Here is a 20,920-nt window from a genome sequence, read left to right as displayed (position 1 = left end):
TAGAGAGTTGGCTGCCAGGGCTGGAGCTGTGGTTCAGTTTTCCCTGCACAGAAACTCCCTGAGCAGACCTTGGATCAGCAATGAACCCCAATGGATTGAGCCTTCTCCCTTTGAGATCACTGTGAAACTGCACGGGACAGGCACAGGTTGCAAGGACACCATGTTTTTAAAGAACATCTCACTAAAACATGAGAGGAAGATGTTTGGAGCCTGTCCTAGTTCAGCAACCTGGGGCCAGTTTATCCCTGTGTGGGTGTGACCAAAGCTGTGCATTCTAAACCCTCTGGGCCATTTCCCAGAACTGTTCCCAATGGCCCATTGGCAGCAGCTGCCCAGGGCACAGCTGAGCCCTCAGGCTGGGAGCTGGCTGGGAAAGAAGCCTGGCAGAGGAGCTGGGAGAACTGCCCTGCAGGGACTCCTTGGCACCTCCACACCCACCTGAGGGCTCAGCTCTGCCCATGGGCCAGCAACGATTCCAAAATCCCCCCTGACTGCCAGAGTCAGGTGCCCCAGTGTGGAACTCCCTGCCCTGGGGGAAGGACTGGGTGGTCCCACCTGGACATGAGAGGATATAATCCTGGGGATTTGGAGACTTTGGGAACCACTTGGCAGATCCAGAGGAGGAGCAGAACCTCGCCAGGAAGAGCCCCCCACTCTCCACCAGACTGCAGCCACCACCTGCACCAACATGTTTGTCCCTTCCTTTTCCTTTGGACTCAGAGGAACCACGTGGGGCTCAGCACAGGGGCCACCACACCCCCCTGTGTTTGTGCCCCAGGGGGTGGGTTACACTGCTGGGGTTGGGGGTTAAACCCAATTTCTCTTTGTGCCATTGCATTTCTTGTAATACTGTTATTAAATTTTAACTCTAACTTAAAATCTCTTTTGTGTTGGGTTCGTTTCTCCTGCTGGTTTCCCTTTAAACCAGCACAGAGCCCAATTCCCAAAGATTCCAAGGCCAAAGCTGCAAGAACAACCCATCCCACAGGTACTCACGTCGTAAACGCGGGGTTGTACTTTGCCCCAAGGTAGTAGGAGTAAAGGTTGAACATCCCAATCATGAAGGCGAGGAACACCATGATGAAGATGACCATGAACTTGAAGATATCCTTCACAGTCCTGCCCAGGGAGATCTGCAGGGGGCCGAAGCTTTCGTTGGCTGGAAGAATGTAAGCAATGCGGGAGAAGCTGAGTACCACAGCTATGGCATAGAGGCCTTCTGAAATGATCTGGGGGTCCGAGGGAAGCCACTTGTTCCTGGCTAAAACAACATGTACACTGGGTGTTAGTAACAAAAAGGGTTAGGTGGAAGCTCTTATGATAAATGACCCTTTTCCACACCGACTCTTGGCTTTGGCCAGGAGTTAAAGGGGAAAAATCACCTTTGGAACAATTGTGCACCAAAGTCCTCAGCACATTGTACCATTGGTGACTTAGTTGTGGTTTTCACATGGTGAAGATGAGAAGTGAGAAAGTCACTGGGGTTTACTGAAGCCACACAGCAAAAAAAACCAGCATGGCTTTCAATTAACTTGGTATTTTCTGTTTCCTGGTTGAGTATCAACTGTGCTGTGCCTTTTCCACGTGAAGCTCTTGAGATGGAGCACCAAAGCCACAGCACAGTGGAGCACAGCTACAGGTGTTATCCAGGGCACTGTGTCAGTGTTTGGAAAGGGAGGATTAGGGACACTGAGATCTCTATTCCCACCATTAGATAAGAAAGCTGGATTTGTTCAGATAAAGCAGATATAAATATTAAGGGTATTATTTTCACATTATCTTTAAATTAAAAACTGTTCTTGCAGTCTAGTCACTCTAATATTTTTACTGTTAAAAGATCCTTATTGATACCAGATATTCATCATTTACTTAATCTACTGAAAATCTGAACATTTATATGAGTATGGCTTGTAAGTGTCCTTGCATCAACTGAGCTTCTTGATGAAAAGATTGTGACTCAGAGCTAAAACATGAGACATCTTTAGGGCCACAGCAGTAAACGTGGACATTATTTGCATAAAACCTGAAGCAAAGGAAAAGCAGCAGATGGAGAAATTCACAGGATCTCACTGTGATATTCTGTTCTGGACCCTTTGCTCCTTTGGATCATGAACTCACTTTAAATGGATCACCAGCAAACCAGAGAGGGGAAAACCACACCATCACCTCTGGGGCCTCTTGCTTCCCTGGGCAGAGGGAGGGATGTTTTCCTTCACAGGGGACACACCAAGCAAGACTGAGCTGGTGGCACCACCCACAGCCTGTGGCTCTGCTCCCTGCTGGGGGGGTCAGGGCACATGTCCCTGGTGCTTTTGTGCATGTCCTTCAGTGGGTGGAATCTGCTGCCTCAGATGTCCCTCTCCAGCCTGAACCCATCACTACAACCACCCTCCAACTCTAGGGAGCAAATGGTGTTTCTTGGTGCCTATCCCTGGAGCTCCTGCAGCCCCTCTGGGGGCAAAAATCCCCATGGATTTTGCTCAGGGTGACCCCTAAAGCTTGCAGAGGAGTGCAGTGGATCCAGTCCCCACCCTGGGGTGCAAAGCTCTGTTCACTTCTGTACATCAAAATAAAACCATTTCAGCCATCAGAAATCATGCTGCTCATGTTTCCCAGTGTTAGCACTTCCAGACTGTACAAAAGTACAGGCTTTGAGGAGCAGAAGCTTAGGGATGGAATTGCTGTTTTTATTTCCATGATACAGGTGTTGGATGTCACAGAAATGCAGAGGGCACTGACAGCTGGAGATGCAGCCCCAGGTTCTATATTTAATAACACATCTCCCTCCTCTCACATTTGGAAAACCAAACAGATTAATTCATCTATAATGTAAATTACATTCTGCTCACTGCTGGTTCCTGATTATCTGCTGCTCAAGCTCCTTTTTCAGAATGTGATTGACCTGAATGTGGCCTTAGGACAATACCAGAGACTGATATTTCTGGCTGTTTAGGAAAATGGCTGCAACGGGTAAATCTGGGAAGAATAATTTGGTTTAACCAGGAAAAAACCCTACATAAATATCCCAGAAAAGAAATTCAGCACTGCCACACCTTAGCCTAAAAGAACAGGAACAAAAAGCAACTCACCATAGGTGAAGTAAGCGACTTCAGGGGGAAGGGTGGCATTGTTGAGGTCATCGTCCTGAACATACTGATCCACGTACAGCTGTGCCTCAGAAGCTTTGAGGAAAGCCATGAACCTGGCAGTGAAGGAGGCCACGAAGATGGACAGCATCCCAAAGTCCAGCAGGTTCCAGAGGTGCACCACGTATTCCCGAGGACCCTCTTCCCAGATCTCCTTGCACTCGGACCAGATCATACCTGTGGAGAGGACAGGGCATGTTCAACTGGCAGGCACAGAAGGTGTGGGTGTGTCCAGACAGACCCTTTTCCTGGCCAACAGTGCCTCCTAAGACTGAAGAAAACAACTCTTTAATTAAAGTGAATTTCCTGAGAATGAGTCATGTCACCTTTTCTTAAACACTCTTCAAACATTTGAGCTGACATGTCCTTTTGTGCACCTGAGGTAGAAATTTCAAAATGCCATTACAGAAATCAGTGGTAAAGCTGATTTCTGGTGGTGACAGAGAAAGGACAGTTCAGAAGTTCTGATGACACTAGAAAATGTTACTGCTATATCATCATCATCATCACCATCATGGCCAGGCTTCGCAAATGAAGATTTGAGAAGGGCACTACCCAGGCTTGCTGCGAGCTGCTGGTGGCTAAAAAGGCCGATACGGGACAGGCAGGTCCGGTCAGAAAAGGCACAGGGGAACGTCTCCCTGGGTGACACTGGCAAGGAACGGTTCTGTCTGCGTTGTCTTTTCTCCTCCAGACTGACTCTGGTGCATTCTCAAAGGAAGCAGCAGCATCGTGAATGGTGTGTCTCCATGAATCCTGATTGGAGGCCAGAGTGGGCCATTGGTGGCAGTCAATATGGCCAAGGCTGAGCTGTTGTTTCAGGGAGTCCTTGTATCTCTTCTTCGGGGCTCCTCTCTTGCGGCAGCCGGTGGCGAGTTCACCATAGAGCACAATCTTTGGGAGGCAGTGGGTGATCCTCCATCCTGGAGACGTGCCCTGCCCTGGGCAGTGGGTGATCCTCCATCCTGGAGATGTGCCCCTGGGCAGTGGGTGATCCTCCATCCTGGAGACGTGCCCTGCCCTGGGCAGTGGGTGATCCTCCATCCTGGAGACGTGCCCTGGGCAGTGGGTGATCCTCCATCCTGGAGACGTGCCCTGGGCAGTGGGTGATCCTCCATCCTGGAGACGTGCCCTGGGCAGCGGGTGATCCTCCATCCTGGAGACGTGCCCTGGGCAGTGGGTGATCCTCCATCCTGGAGACGTGCCCTGCCCTGGGCAGTGGGTGATCCTCCATCCTGGAGACGTGCCCTGGGCAGTGGGTGATCCTCCATCCTGGAGACGTGCCCTGCCCTGGGCAGTGGGTGATCCTCCATCCTGGAGATGTGCCCTGCCCAGCGCAGCTGCGTTCTCATCAGCATGGCCTCCATACTGCTGACCCCTGCCTGTTCAAGAACAGACACATTGGTCACGTAATCAGACCAGTGGCTGTTTAGGATTGAACGGAGGCAGCGCTGATGGAAGCGTTCGAGAAGCCGCAGGTGGCGGTAGATGACCCAGGATTCAGACCCATGTAAAAGAGTAGACAGCACAATGGCTCTGTAGACACTGATCTTTGTGCTTTTCTTCAGGTGTTTATTGGACCAGACTCTTTTATGGAGTTTTCCAAAGGCTCTGTTTGCCTTTGCCAGCCTGTTGTCTGTCTCTTTGTCAATCTCACCGTCTGAGGAAATGATACTTCCCAGACAGGTGAACTGCTGGACTCACTTAAGCTCTGAATTGCCTCTGGTGATGTGAGGATGATGGAAGACTTCCTGAGGTACCGGTTGGTAGAGAACTTCCGTCTTCTTCAGGCTGACTTCCAGCCCAAAAAGCTCAGCAGCCTCTGCAAAGCAGGATGTGAAGTGCTGCAGAGCTGCTTCTGTGTGAGCAACGAGGGCGGCATCGTCAGCAAAAAGCAGCTCATGGACAAGGTGATTCAGGGTCTGGTGTGGACCTTCAGTCACCTCAGGTTGAAGAGGCTTCCATCAGTATGATATCAGATGTAGATGCCGTTTTCTTCATCGAGGTCTGCTGTGGCTCTTTGGAACATCATGCTGAAGAAGATTGTGGATAGAGTTGGTGATATATTGGAAAAAAATATAGACTTCCTTTCTTGTCCCCAAAATCTCCTTGCTAAACTGTGCCACTGAAGATGGCACTGCTTGCTCATTCCTTCTTCCCTGAAATAGTGGGTGGGTGCATTTTGGGAATGCAAACAGAGCTGTGCAGGAGAAATTCTGGCCCAGGAGTAAGTTCAGTGTGATTAAAGAAAAGGTAAGACAGAAACTCTACCCTCCTGATACTGTTCATAAGCACAAGCCCTATGGGGAGAGGCTGAGGGAGCTGGGGGTGTTCAGCCTGGAGAAGAGGAGGCTCAGAGGTGACCTCAGCACTGTCTGGAACTGCCTGAAGGGAAGTTCTGGCCAGGTGGGGGTTGGTCTCTTCTCCCAGGCACTCAGCAGTAGGACAAGGGGGCACGATGGGCTCAAGCTCTGCCAGGGGAAATTGAAGTTGGAGATCAGAAAAAATTCTTTACAGAGAGAGTGCTCAGGCATTGGAATGGGCTGCCCAGAGAGGGGGTGGATTCCCCATCCCTGGAGATTTTTAAACACAGATTGGACGTGGCACTGAGTGCCATGATCTGGTAAAGGGACTGGAGTTGGACCAAGGGTTGGACTCGATGATCTTGGAGGTCTTTTCCAACCCAATCCATTCTATGATTCTATGATAAATATTTTGGTATTAAATAATGAATTTCCAGGCATTAAAGTTTGATCTACCACTTTGAAAACACTGCCTTCAGCCCATGTTTAGGATTTCTGACAACAGACTTACAGATAAACCCATAAATGCCAAATCCAGTGAATTCAGATGTTTTGACATCCGTGTCCCACTGGGAATGTTGGGGCAGGCAGGTGAATTCTGCAGGCAAACTGAACACAAGAGCAGGTCAGACTCACTAACTTGCCCAGCTTTCAATCACAGCAGAGCTGCAAGGTCAGACCTTGCTGCTGCATAGCTAAAGAGTGGGAATATTTAACCCACTGATAAATATTTCCTGCTCTCTCCCTGTCCTGTTTCCATAGCAGCAAAATTCCCATCTCATCAAGGAGCGCTGCCTGCCCATTTCCACGTGGCCTCCTGCAATCTTCTCCTTTCTGGGAACTCCTTTCATCCTCTCTGCTGGATGTGGTGTGGCATTTCAATGCATTTGTTTGGCTCTCCCTGAGCCTCCTGGAAGCACAGGGGGTGCCCTCCAGGGCTGGGTTAGAGCAGGGAAAGAGGGCAGTGGAATCCTCCCCTCCTCGAGCCTGCAGGTGCTCGGCCGAGTAAAAGCAGGAACTTCATCCCAAACTGCCACTCACCATGAGTGAGGTTTAATTATAAATAGCCTGAGGGAGAAGGGGGAAGAATTGGTTCCTTGGGAATCTTTCTGGAGTGAGGATGAAATATTAAAGAAACATTTCCAGCCCTGAAATGATGGGTAGGAGCCATTAACTCTACATGTGATGCACTTGTGTCGTGTCAAGGTGCTAAAGCTCTTCAGGAAACACCACGTGGCTGCACTGCCCTACAAAGCACTTGTTCTCTGATGACCAGAAATGACTTTTCTGGTTTAAATATTAACTCTCCCATCCAAATTTCTTTCTATCTTACTTAATATACCTAAGTCACAGATTAATGGAGGAAGAAATGTGTCTAAAACTGAGTAGAGTGACTAAAATTAGAACCACTCACTTCAAGTGTCACACTCCTGGCCTGTAATAATTCTTTTTGCCAGCTGTGTGGCAATCATTTTTTAAAAAATGTCTGTACAGAACAAGCAGAAAAGTTACAGTAATTATTCAGTCAGTGCTGCTGGGTAGTTGTATGTACATTAGGACAGAATAATTCAAAGCTTGTGCTTAAGTGAAAGGAATGAGAAGAGAAAAAAACAGCTAAAATTCAGGGGAGGGGAAAAAGTTGGGATGTAAGAAATAAGGGAAGGAGCTCTGCCAGGATGTGACTGCATTTCAGGGGGGTGTTTCTGAGGCCCCCAACAGCTCTGGCAGAGGTCACTTCCCTGAGTTGTGGGATGGGAGCAGCTCCTGCTCTCCAGATTCTGCACGTCTCTGGTTCCCCCCCAGCAGGGACCATCAGAAATGTCACCTTGATGAGCAGTGCTGGTTTCAGCAGGGGAAGGAGAGGCAAGTTACAGGCACAGCCCATCTGGAAGAGAGATGGGAGTGTGCAGAAAGTGCTGCTCACCACCTGTGCACACAGAGGAACACTTTGTCAGAGTTTGATGCTGCTGGCCTGGTACATAAATCAGGAGCAGCTGATGTTGCAGAGATGCCTTTGAGCCTTCCTGGATCCACTAAAGGCTGTTGGATTAGGAGATTAATAGTGCTCAGATTGCATCTACCCAGAGCTTAACTGCTACCCTGGCTGCTTTTGCAGGGGGGATTTTGCATCTTGGAATAAACCCCCCCTGCTTTCAGTGCACTTTGTCCATGCTGCTCATGAGGACAATCCCACCCTTCCTCAGTTGAAGGCAAGAGATGGGAAGACCTGGCCACAGGTGCATGAGTTAAAAGTGTTGTCCCCTTGCGCAGAGGAGCAAGTTGGGTCTTGTTTAACCTCAGGAGATCCTCATGGGTCCACTTCTCGAGCTTGTCCAGGTCTCTGTGGATGCCATCCCATCCTCCAGCAGTGTCAGCCTCACCACTCAGCTTGGTGTCATCTGACAACTTGCTGAGGGTGCACTTGATCCCTTTGTCTGTGTCATTAAGGAAGGCAATAAATAACACTGGTCCCAATATGAACCCCTCTGTTATCCACCCAACATTCCACTCACCAAATGCATCTCTCTCTGCTTCAGAGAGAAGGATGATGTGGGGCACCACATCAAAGGCTTCACAGAGGTCCAGTTGAATGACATCTGCAGCCCTTCCCTTGTCTTCTTATAGTCACTCCATTATGGAAGGCCACTAAGTCAGTCTGCGTTGGCCTCTTTTATTTAATTATATTTCTATTTCCACATACCTGTTTCTAATACCTCTAAGATTTTAGCAGTCACCACCCTTAGTGCTTTTACAGCCCTTAAAGTTCAAGGTCAGGTATGGAGCTCAAGTGCCCAATCCCTGTGCACCAAACTGTCCCCTCAGGGCTGCTGAAACCTCCTTTGAAGCCTCATGTAGGCAGGCAGGTGACATGGCCAGAGCAGATGGAGCCAGTCATTAGGAAATCTCATTATATCAGGAGCCTGCACAATGAATCACTTTTCTTCTCCCAGAAAAGTGAAAACCTTTGCTTTAAATGAAATGTTTTCTTCTTCATCTCTCAGGAACTCACCCAGCAGACAGATCCCTACTGCCTGTAAGAAAAGAATGCCTGCTCTGAAATCTAATCATCTTCTCCAACTGCTTTAATAAAATTTTAAAAATATATCTTGCAGACTTACTCTATCCAGTCTGGCATCTATTCAGTATTTTCTAGCCTAATATCCTGCATGGGATCCTGATTATTGCAGGGACAGGGAACAAAGAAAAGGTGAACAGGAAGTCATCAGATAGAGCAGCCCTATCCTATTTTTCAGGGGGATTTAATGCCATCAGTACTTATGGAACAGTGGAATTATTGGCTGCAAGAAAAGAATCCAAATCATGGTGCTGAGCAAAAATAGGCACAGAAGAGGCAGACAAAGATTGTGCAGGGTTGATAAGCTCAATTCCCAATAAATCCTCCTGAGCTTGTTTAGATTAGTGGTTCAAGCTGCCTGATCTGCCAGGAATAAATGAGGTCTGTAGGAAAAGTGACACTCCTGAATCTGTCCAAAACTCCTTGGGAATTCAACCTGTGCCTGTGACACCCTTTTTCACTTGAAGGATTGGCCCACGTGAATCCTGACTTTATAACTGCTGAAGAACTTAATTTCTTCTAAAGACCTGAGTACTGTGCTGTCCTCTGACCAGGAAAGGTTTCACACTATGAATGTTAAAATCCATTTCTTCCATCTTGATGTTCTTTTAAGTTTGGGGGAGTTTTCTTTATTTAAGAGGGTTTTTTGTTTGTTTGTTGGGGGGTTTTTTGTTGTTTTTTTTTTTTGTTTTTTTTTTTTGTTTAGTTTCGTTTTGTTTTTTTGGTTTTTTTTTGATTTGTTTTGGTTTGTTTTTTTTTTGTTTGTTTGTTTTTTTTTTAGTTTGGCTTTTTTGTTTTTCCCTGTTCCTTTGCCTTGTTAATTCCTAAGGAGGTTGAATTTCCTTGCAGGGCTTGTAGGTTTTATTTACCCAACAGGTTTTATTTACCCAACAGGTTTTACTTGCCCAACAGGCTTTACTTACCCAACACCCACTTCATGATGAGCAGTTCTGTCCAGGAGAACTGAGTTGTTTTGACTCGGAAGATTTGCTTGGGGTGATCCGTGATGGTCTCGTTGGGGAGGTTTTTCACTCCCTCGAAGCGATCTGAGGCATTCACCACTAACAGTCCCAGGAAGATTGTGAAAGAAACTGCATGTGCCACAAACTTCATGAAAGGACTTCGGAGGGTCCTTCCCAACTGCAATGGAACATAAAAAAAAAAATTTCTTTTATTTTTTCTTTTTTTTTTTTTTTAATTTATCCACCTCCTGGAAGTTTTTTTTCCTATAAAAAATTGAATATTATCACATTCATACATGTGAAAATTTGAAATTTTTTCCCTGTACGATTCTTGAACTTTTGCTCAAGGTGAAAAGGATTCAGAAATTAATTCTGCATCATGAACTGTTCAAGTTGTTTGCTATTACTAGACATCATGCAGTGGATAATTTCCTTTAAACTCACATGGAATATCTCACTGCCCTGGCCATATGGTGAGTGGAAAAGAAGAGACAGGCCATTTAAATGAGAGATATGTTTGTTTGTGTGTGTGTTGTATGAATGTGCTTGTGTGTCAACATAAATCCTCATGATGGACCCAATTCCCACCCTCAAATCACTGCTATATATCAGAATCTTTTGCTAATGGTGATTTCTTGGTTCATTATCAATGTGTAAGAAATAACCTTCTGTTTAAATATTCTCTAGCAATGCTTTTAATATGCTTTGCTGTGATAATTTTCTCTCACAATCACTGTAAAAGCTGGGGAATCACTCCCCAGAACACAAGGATTTATTTCCAGACATTCAGCCAAGACTCAGAGCTGGGTTCACTACAGATCATATTTGCTCCATTTTTCTAGAAAAATTTTTCTTTGTTAATGAATTTAAATACAACTCTTTTAATTTTACATTTTCTGTGAACTAAAAAAAAAAAAAAAAAAAGAAAATTACTGCAGAAAGTTGGCAGAGTAAAAGCATTTTTAGGAGCACTGGAACTGAAGCTTTTGGTGTTGGACACAACAGGGAGCAAATGAAGGGCCATCCTGGATGGGCTCTTTCCAATCCCTCCTCAAAGCAAATGGGAATGGTTTTAATTAATTCCCCTTGATGGTGAGGCATCATCAATGTTTTCTTAATATCTACTAACTTGATCATAAAATTCATAGGAAATATGAAAAAGGATTGAAAAAGGAAATTCCTTGTGTTTTCATTTATCTCTAATAGATTAGCTGAAAGGAGCCCAGCTCTCTGGTCATTGAAGAACAGGAAATATTTGAAAAGTAGAGCTCTCCTCCTTATATTTTTGAGCAACAGACTGTGCAATTTTTGTGTTAAATTTCTTATCTTCTCTTTTGATCACCAATGAAAAAGGTTTTAGAGCCCAACATGTAAAGCAACAGTTCATTTCAGAGTCACCTCCAGGAGGGGGATGAGCCAACAGGGATATTTCAGGACAGGAAAGGCTTCAAATTCATGGGGCTTGGCAACAGTTTGTGCATCCAGAGGTGAATGACACTAGAACTGGTTTTAATGAAGACAGTTCTGTGCAACTGAGTCAAAAGAATACTCCAGTTAATACCTTTTATCAAATTTTTGAGGGTGGTGTTTGGGATGGAACATTCCAGCCCTACAGAGACTTATTAAAGACAATTTTCTGTCAGTGAGGAAACAGATTCCGTGCTAAGCTACATCAGGGTAGGAATTCTTTTGAGATACAAATTCTTCTATTATTTTCTGTAAAACTGCAGAGTTGGATCATCTCAGGACACACACACACACTACTATTGGTCAGGACATCTATAAACAATATCCACATTAGAGATTTCATTCCTTTTTCTCCCTGCCTTAGACCAGCAATGAATCCCTGGCTCATCCCACACAACCCTTCTCTCCCATCCCATCCCATCCTTTCAGTGGATATGCTGCCTAGGTGGAGTTTTCTGCAACACCACAAAGCTCATGGATCAACCCTTGCACTTTGATGATTTTGGGGAAGGTACCAATTCACAGGGAGAAAAAAAATGGGTTTGTTACTCAGGTGTTTTTATCACAATCAAAAATCAAGCCCCCATTGTTCTGATCAAGGCCAATCAATGCTTGAAAATCAATCCCTGCCTGAAAGGAATTTCAGTTGGACTCTGTTGTAGAATGTTACATGTGGCTTTTCACAGTCTAAGGTGGGGTGAAAGGAAAGGAACATTGAAATATGAGAGTGCATGAAAGGGTTGCTGCAATGACATCAAAGCTGATGAAAAGTGAAATACTCTCTTCATTTTTAATTCCAATCAACCTACCTCAAGAAATTCAACACAAATACCTTTCTCAATGATTTCTATTTTCTGCTGTAAAACTGTTTCATGCTTAATTATTTTTACCTCACTTTCTGCCCTCCCCCCCTCAGTTTTTATACTTTTCATTTAAATTCTCTCCTTGTTTCTAGTCTAATTGTTCTCCCCACCTATTGCTGTATTCAAATGTGACCCCTGCAGTTCTGAGAAGGCACCACAAACGTTGCTGTTGGCTGTGCCACCTCCCAACACCCTCAACAGGGGTGAAGGAAATCAAACAGCTTCAGAACCCCCTGCCAGACTGGGCTCTGCCATAGGGAATCAGGGTGCTCCTTCCACACAGAATTCTCTTTACAGCCCACCCTCAGCACAGCCACTTCTCTGGGGCAACTCTGAAGTCCTGTCTAGGATTTCTAAAATATAACAGGGTAAAATATAACGGTTCCATTCTCAATTACTCTCAGAGAAAGCACTTTTCTTGGAGCTGTTTTGGAGGAGACCAAGCCTTAAACGTGTTCTATTGTCTCAGACTGTTTTTCTGACTGTAGGAACTTCAATCTTTTCAAATTATAGTCTTTCCTTAATGCCCATTCGTAGATCTACATTTCTGGGGGCTGGATAAATTTAGGAAGGATTTCTCAGTGGTTTTTAGAGGAAATAGAAGATGTTTGCAAGCCTGGCTTTGGTCCTTTGACCTTCAGGTCTTAGCAAACTCTTCTGCTCCATCTGAGCTGTATTTAGGTACACAGAAGTATTCCAAGTTTCATCCTCTTCTCCCTCAAGAGCGTAAGGATTGTAGGATTAGGTCTAATCTCTGCAGCACTGAGTTCCCTGGGGCTTGCCAGGCTTTCAGGCCCAGGTGCCACAATAATGCTCCACTGACTAAACCCACAAGCTCAGAAAGAAGAAGGAAAGGGAGGAAAGAATCATAGAATTGATTGGGTTGGAAAGAAGGCCTGAAGAAAGGAGAAACCTGCAATAAAAAGTACATAAAAGTAACAAGAGTTTAAACATCACTAAAAGGGCAACAAGAATCTCCTTTATTTCCAGTTTTGGTGGCTCTTTATTTTTCATTCCACTCCTGTCTTACCTCCTACCCATCTCTTGTCACCCACTGCCTCACCCTCTTTCCCCACCACCCCTCCTTTTGTAAATCTGAACCTCAAGCCATGTCTGCTGGTTCCAGTTGTGTCTGTCAAGCAACACCTCGAGCTGGCTCTGCCCTGGGACAACCTCAGAGGAATCACTTCCCAACAATGCCAAGGACAAACATGCAACTTCCTTCCAGGCCCTGGCAGGACCTGAGCACCGGCCCTGTGGGCTCCTACCTTGCTGCAGGGAGCGATCCAGTAGGCGATGGCAAGGAAGGGCAGCCCAATGGAGACCCCAAAGACAGCCAAGAACTTGACGGCGATGGATTGTTGGCGCAGGCCCGAGAGGTTCTCGTACCACATGGTGAGCAGCTGCTGCTGGCAGTTGGGGTGGGCAACAAACTGGAGGGAAACAGAAATAAAGGGGTCAGTGGCGTGGTCTGAAGAGGATGGGGTTGCATGAACCTGCCCATGGAACAACACAGGGGTCTGTGTCTTTGTTGTCCAACAGAGCTTGTGGTGTCACAAACAGGAACTGCAAACCAGGCACACAAATCCCCAGAATGTGTTTCACTTCTTCTACTTGTCTGCTCCAGAGAAAAGATACTTTTTTATTATTAAAAAGCACAATGTCCAGGCCAAAACCCAGAAATCATCAGAGGACAGTGCTGGTAAAATGCCTTTGAGCAAGTTACCACTGGAAGTCAGAAAAGAACCAGAGGTCCTTGGAGGTCAAGCTGAATAAAACCTGTGGTGACCTGCTGAGGACACAGCCCATGGACATGGGAGGATAACACAGCACTAAGATTATCTTGTTCTATTCATTCCTAAAGACCAAAAGCAAACCATTCTGCAGGGCTCTCCTGTAAATCAGAAGAGATCTGAGCAATGTTTTACAACTTGAAATGCTTTATGTCAGAGGACCTTTCAAAAAACATTCTTTACTGATGGGAGGAAAAGGCAAATTTAAAAGCAGAAGGAAAACTGTGGTGCTCTGGTACAGAAAGTCCATGTTTTGTACCCTGGAACTGAGGCTGTTCCTCAGTTTATTGTGCAGAGGTAAAAGAAAAAGGAGCAGCAAATGAGTGAAAAGGGCAATTTCTTAATGACAAAATTACAGCCCCACCAGATGCCACGTGACAGTTTTTTATAAGAAAAGATTAAACAACTTTATTTTATGCTGTCCTTCAAGGGGATTGAATTTAGAATGTGGCTATCTTTAATCACTAAGAAAGATAATTAAAAGGCAAAATAACTGAAAGCAAAGAGGAAAAATAAATATGTTGCTAATGCAGCTAATTGCATTGGCAAGGATGAGGGTTTCATTTATTAGTTCAGTGGCTGAATAAATGGTCCTGGGAGGGAAATGTAAAACACTCTATTATTTCAAGGAGCAGAACGTTCTGGAGGTGAAGGGGAGGATGAAATGGGTCAAGAGGGAAAGGGAGGAGGAAAGAAGAAGATGCTGAGGGCTTGGTGGCCACCCCTTGCCCCGTGTCAGCCCTTTAAGCTTCACCCACCTGGGGGGGTTTCAGCTGCCACTTGTTTTATTGCGACTGAAAAGGAGAAAAAACCAACTGCGCTTTCATCTTCACTATCTGTGAACTTAATGGACTCCTTTTGACATGTTTGCATAATAACAAAGCCGTTAAATGTGAGTTTAAATGATCGTTCATCACTGGTGCAGAATGCAATAGAGTTGCACAGTAATTAGGGTTGCTGTGGAATAGCACTTTGCCTTCATTAACAGCACATCAGCAGCTATTTAAAATGTGCTGCTTCAGATGAATTAGGCTCTGGGGTCTGCATTTCTCAAAAATAAAATAAAATTAAAAAAAAGGCAAGTAAGACTTTACCCCTTCCACTGAATAAGTCAAACAGAACCAAGAAATTTGATAGATTTTCATGGAAATATTAAGATTTTCCTGTGCTTGCTTTTAAGCTGCTTTAAAGAAATGAGACAGCTTTCAAAAAAAGATAATAATGAATAGTTCTGAGCATTTAAAGTTTACTGCCGAGGTGATGACAGCAGCACCACGGGGAGGCATCTCCTACTGCCCAGTGTTTGTGTTTGTGCTAATGCTGCTTCAGCTCATTATCTCTCTGGCAAAGGCACAGAAAGATGAAGTGGAAGGAAGTTCAGCAGAGAAAATACATTTTATGTTCGGATATGAGGAATTCAACTGCAGTTGTAGCAACTCGTGGAAAGGAAGATGACCCTGGTGGATGTGCAGAGTTGTGAAATGAGGGACCCAAGTGACCTCCAGGCTTCCTCCTCTTGCATTATGAGAATTGACTCAGACAAAGAATTTCATTTGTCCTTGGCAATGAGGCACTCAAAGGCTTGGGCTGGTTGGCATTTCAGAGGATTCATCAGACACTTTAATCTGTTAAGGTTTTTTTTTTTTCACTTAGTCTGGGAGCAGCTACAATAAAAATACAAATACAGGAGAATTGAAGAGGACTCGCCATAAAAACCAGTTCAGTGGAACAATTTATTCTGTACGAGGCAATAAAGGCAGGCAGAGCATCACAGAGCCTTGATGGAGCTCCTCTGCCTCTGATTATTGCAGAAACAAGGGGAGAAGGAAAGCATGATGAGTTCTGATCAGTGAAGTTTGCATTCCGTTGGCTCTCTCAGGTACTGATGGAACTCACTGGGCACTGCCAGCCTTGTCTCCATCAGCATCTCAGCAGCTGATCTTAGATCTCCTCAGAGATGTTCCAGAGCCACTTTCTCCCCTGGGAATGGGCACTGGCACCGAGGTAAAGATGATGCTTTGCTTGGTGACTTGGGCATGGAGAGGAGCAGAGCTGGAGACAAAAGCTTTGAGGCAGAAACTTCAGAGTGGCATGAAAAACGGTGATGTGTGATATTGGATTTCAGAGGGCTGAAGGCTGCAGTGCTTTCTCAGTGTTCCCATTAAATGCTCTCTTCCTTTCCCCAGTACTGGAAAATGAGGCTGGGAGGCTTTTAAGGACAACCTTTGGCTGCTCCTGTGCTGCACCCCAGAAGATGAGCAAGGCAGAGAGTGTGGTGTGACCAGGGCTGGGCAGGAGGGCAAGATATCTCTGATTGAAATGGAAGCTCTGGAACTGGAGGGCATTGCCTGGCTCCAAAAGCAGCGATTTAAAGGCATTAAGTGCTTTATCTCACCCCTCCAAGCTGATAAAGGCAATACATCAGGGGCTGGGAGCTCAAGCAGAAGGTTCTGCAGTGCTTGTGGGTTCAGAAAGCAGCGGGAGCTGCTCTGCTCTCGTGGCTCTGCAACTCCAGCAGATGGCAGTGGTTTTAACTTAGACCTCTCTGATTTAGAGAGGAAATTCTGTTTCCCTTCAGCCTATCAGTTACACAGCTTTTTAAGTTAAAAAAGGATTATACATATATACACATATATACACACATATACACACACATATCTACATATATATATACATACACATATATACATATATATGTTCATAGAATCATAGAATGGATTGGGTTGGAAAAGACCTCCAAGATCATCAAGTCCAACCCTTGGTCCAACTCCAGTCCCTTTACCAGATCATGGCACTCAGTGCCACGGCCAAGCTCAGTTTAAAAACCTCCAGGGATGGGGAATCCACCCCCTCTCTGGGCAGCCCATTCCAATCCCTGAGCACTCTCTCTAAAGAATTATTTTCTGCTCTCCAACTTCAATTTCCCCTGGCAGAGCTTGAGCCCATCGTGCCCCCTTGTCCTATTGCTGAGTGCCTGGGAGAAGAGACCAACCCCCACCTGGCCAGAACTTCCCTTCAGGCAGTTCCAGACAGTGCTGAGGTCACCTCTGAGCCTCCTCTTCTCCAGGCTGAACACCCCCAGCTCCCTCAGCCTCTCCCCACAGCACTTGTGCTCCAGTCCCTTCTCCAGCCTCGTTGCTCTTCTCTGGCCCCACTCCAGCCCCTCAATATCCTTTCTGAACTGAGGGGCCCAGAACTGAACACAACACTCAAGGTGTGGCCTCCCCAAGGCAGAGTCCAGGGGAAGGGTCACTGCCCTGGGCCTGCTGGCCACGCTAGTTTGGATCCAGACCAGGATCCCATTGCCCTTCTTGGCCACCTGGGCACACTGTTGGCTCCTGTTGAGCTTCCTGTCCCTCAGTCCCCCCAGGTCCCTCTGCCTGGCTGCTCTCCAGCCACTCTGTGCCCAGCCTGGAGCGCTGCAGGGGTTGTATGTGTATTACATATATACACACATATACACACACATATGTGTATATATACGTATATATGTACATATATATACACACACATATATGTGTGTATATATATATGTATATATGTAATAAAATCACATCAAACCAAAGAGTCAGCTCGAATACTGAAGCTGCCCAAGCAGCATTTTGAGAGGCACCGAAACCTCAGGAAAGTCACCTCCCAAAACCCCACAGGAAATTAAATAAGGGAGATGAATATTTCTCTGGAACATGGAAAAAAAAGTCTCTAAAAGCCTTCAGTGGGAATTGAAAGGGCCCAAAGGAAGCATTTTCCACACAGGAACAGAGTGTTTGAGAGTCCACTGTGGGTACCACATTGAGCAGGAACTTTTCCAATTGCCATCTAATTTGATGTGAGTCAGCCCTTCCTGGAAGCTCAGCAGGATATACATTGTGGGAAAGCACTTCACAGCTCTTATTTTTTTCTCCACACACTTGTTCAAAAATGCAGGAGTTTCACTACACAGATGATAAAGTAGCTGAATGTCTCAATAAATGTATAGGAATTCCCTTCTGAGAGAAAACACTGCAATAGAAAGACTTATATGTTTTATTTTCTATTCTATTGAGCAGAGAAAGAGCCCATGGTGAGGACACTGATCACTTCTGCTGTTCAGTATCAGCACTGGGTTGCCTAAATTGCCATCTCTCCTGTCCTGTGGCACATAAAAGATCAGGTACAAGCAGAGGAAAAAAAACCAGGGAATTCTCGAGGGTCAGACATCAAACAGGAAAAAAAAATAAAAAAGGAGGGAAGGAGAATCTCAGACAGAAAAATGATGTCTGCAGAAATAAGGAAACTTATGCCAGACAGGAAGGACAGAGATCAGCCCCAGATGATTGGAATTAATCATGCAGAAAGAAACCAGTGTATCTTTTATTACTGCAATAATTCTAATTCCTTTAAAAGTACAGAAAACTACCACTGAGGCAAAGGATTTAACCACTCTGACAGGATCATCTTGCTTTGCTAATGCACCTTCCCCTGAAGAGCCAGGGGCTGAGGAGGAAGGGAAAACTCATCATGAAGCAGTGAAAGCAGTTTAAAAACCCTTCATGTCAGAACTAACAAAGCAAAGCTGGGGCTGGAACATCCTGAGGTGCCCCTGTCGTGTCCTCTCAGCTTGTCCCTTCCCTGGCAGCCTCGTGGCAAACCTCAGTGTGTTTAATCATCGAGGGAGAGCTGAAAAGGAGCTGCATAAATAGACTTGCAGGAGAACATTGGTGATGTCAAGAGGCACAGGCAGGGGCAGGGATGAGCCATTTCTCTTCCCATCATGGAGCTGCACTCGTGTCCTTCAAACAACCTTTCTGGGTTCATTATTAAACATTTCTCTTTTGATGCAGCTCAGCAGTTCTGCAAAGCTACAATGATAACTTATTTCAGGCTGCAGCACCTGCTCACAGGAGCCCTGGGTTGGGTGTGTAACGATCCCAAAGTCAGAGATCTGAGGGAAAATGCTGAAACCCTTTGGGATGGCTGATTTGAGTGGATGGCAACCCTGTGCCTCTGAGTTACAAGCAAAACTGAGGGGCAGCAAGTGGATTGTGTGAGTGGCTTTTTCAATTTTGCCATGGCAGGAGGGTTGGAACTGGATGATCTTTAAGGTCCCTTTGGAACCAAATCATTCCAGATTCTGTGTTGACAGGAGCAGAGGAGCAGGGATGGGAAAAACCAGAGGGGATCTGACCCACACCAATGTTTCTGTGGAAAGATGGAAGCACAGAGGAATTACTGTGAGGATTTCCTGACACACTTGATGGACAGACACAGCCTGAGCTTTGCCATGTTGTGTTCCCAGTCCTGGTCTGGAAGGGGAGTTGGGGCTTCCTTGGCAGCTTGAGCAGAACCAGAGGCAGGGAGGGAAAGCTGGGAAAGGGTCATGTTTCTCCAGGAAAACCTTCACCAAAGGAGGTATGAAACCCTCCTTTCTCAGCATGTGGCTGAGGATGCTGTGGGAGCATCAGAAAACATCAAGGGGGGTGGAAGAAACTCAGGAAAGGGTCAAAACAGGATATTGCTGCTTTTCCCCTGAAGGGTGACAAATATATCCCCATTTCACCCAAGAGGAGCAGATGAATTAAAGGGTGAACATGTGTCAACATGCAAATGACAGAGAGAGAAAAAAAAATCAATCAAAGTATTAAAACAAAACCAAATTTCTTTGCTTTTACATCACTTTTCACTTTCAAAGTTTCCTTTGGTATTTTAAGCATTTTTAAGACTTGAAGCCTAAATAAAGAGTCTGGATTTGTATTGAATAAAATGCTTTTCTTGAACTGAAACATACTTTTTTGGAGGGAGGAAAAAAGGTGGAAAACGTGTCAAAGCAGTTTTTTGGATGCAGTAAAAGACCCAAGGACTGCAGAGTTGTTTCACCTGCTGCAGAGCAGATAAAGCTGAGTGGGAATTACTGAAGCTTGGTAGGAAACACAGCACAGGAAAACACCAGCACAAGCAAAAACCTTTCCTTATCTTCCCCTTGTACTCTGCTCTCTGAACCTCCAAGTGAACAAAGAGCCCTTTGTTTTGTAGGAACTGCTCTGAGACACCTCTGTAGAAACAGGTGGGATATTCTGCGTGACTTTGTATATTTTTTTATTTCCTGCTCTGGAGAGCAAAAAAGATTTGCCGAATTCTTGGGCCAATAAAGAGCAGGTCCAAATTCCCCCACCCAGATGCAAAAGGAAGATTTTCCTGGAGGAAAGGGAATTCAATGGATCAAGACTCGTGTCAGTGGGATGTGACCACTGCACAGAAGGGAACACCACGTGACAGAAAGGTCCTCTGAGATGTTGCTGCAGACACAGAACCCGAAGGGAGGAGACGTCTCTGCAGTTCTGCCCCTGTCCCTGGGGCTCATTTGACTGCCTGAAGGCATCACACAAATCTTCAGGAGGTTCTTGCTCATCCTTTAGATGAGCTTCATGACAGGCTGGGTGAATATTCAGCCCTGCTCTCTGCAGACTGACTTGAGCCTTTAGAAACCTGGGAGCAAAGGGAAAAGCTTTGCATTTCTAAGCAGGGCCCAGATGAGGTGGAATTATCAGGGAAAAAAAAACCCACTAATTGTGCAACTTTAGTTATTTTTAAGGTATAAACACAGAAGGATTTAGTATGGGTTTAGTAATAAATTATACCTTTCAGAAAGCTTTTCACATGTACCCTTTGGAACCAAAATATCTTCCTTTCTAGAGCCATTTGCCAGTTGGTAAACACTTGTATCCAATCCCAGGATACTCACACATCTCCCAGATTTATTGAAATCCAATATCTGAACTCACTTACTGCTTGACCTGAGTTATCCAGCACAAAATGCTAGTTCTGAACACTTAAAACCTTAGCACAGCTCCAGGTTGCAGCCACAGCTCCTTCCTGGCACTCATTCTGCTCTACAAAAGCACATTAAGAGCACGGGAATGTCACCTTGCAAAGGTGACAAGGAGACAGAACCAAGGCAGAAGGTCATCCCAGAACCCAAATAACTCTGTAATTGCCCCCAAATCAGCCCTGCAAAGGAGACAGGGTGGTCCCACTGGGATGAACCATGTGGGTGAAAACAGGTTTTGACCTGATTGTTAAACAGACACAAAATACAACCCAGGAAAAATGAACTAATCCAAGAGAAAACAAAAATAATGGAGTAAATCAAACTGCCAATTTGCCCATTGAGACAAATGAGTGCTGAGTGAAGAGGCAAAATGAATAATCCTGATGGTGGAAGGAACAAGGAGGGACTTTTTTTGCCCTGTGAATTTTATATAATATGAAATGAAATTGTAAATCAGATCTATTTGAGGTGTGCAACTGGAAGATGTGGAGTTTACACAAAT

The 20,920-nt window shown here is 45.3% G+C and overlaps 1 protein-coding gene across 1 annotated transcript in view; it reads right to left on the bottom strand.

Moving 5' to 3' along the window:
* Positions 1-20,920, bottom strand: part of TRPC7 (transient receptor potential cation channel subfamily C member 7) — a 70,968-nt gene that overhangs the window by 13,328 nt on the left and 36,720 nt on the right. Inside the window, exons 4-7 of the mRNA XM_071570044.1 lie at positions 13,086-13,250; positions 9,449-9,665; positions 3,090-3,323; positions 997-1,261 (exon numbers count right to left, since the gene is read on the bottom strand). Coding sequence (XP_071426145.1) covers positions 997-1,261; positions 3,090-3,323; positions 9,449-9,665; positions 13,086-13,250 — 881 coding nt within the window. The remainder of the gene's footprint in view (positions 1-996; positions 1,262-3,089; positions 3,324-9,448; positions 9,666-13,085; positions 13,251-20,920) is intronic.

The sequence above is a fragment of the Pithys albifrons genome, chromosome 15 (assembly GCF_047495875.1).
Source record: "Pithys albifrons albifrons isolate INPA30051 chromosome 15, PitAlb_v1, whole genome shotgun sequence".
Classification (NCBI taxonomy): domain Eukaryota; kingdom Metazoa; phylum Chordata; class Aves; order Passeriformes; family Thamnophilidae; genus Pithys; species Pithys albifrons.
This window is presented reverse-complemented; position numbering and strand designations above follow the sequence as displayed.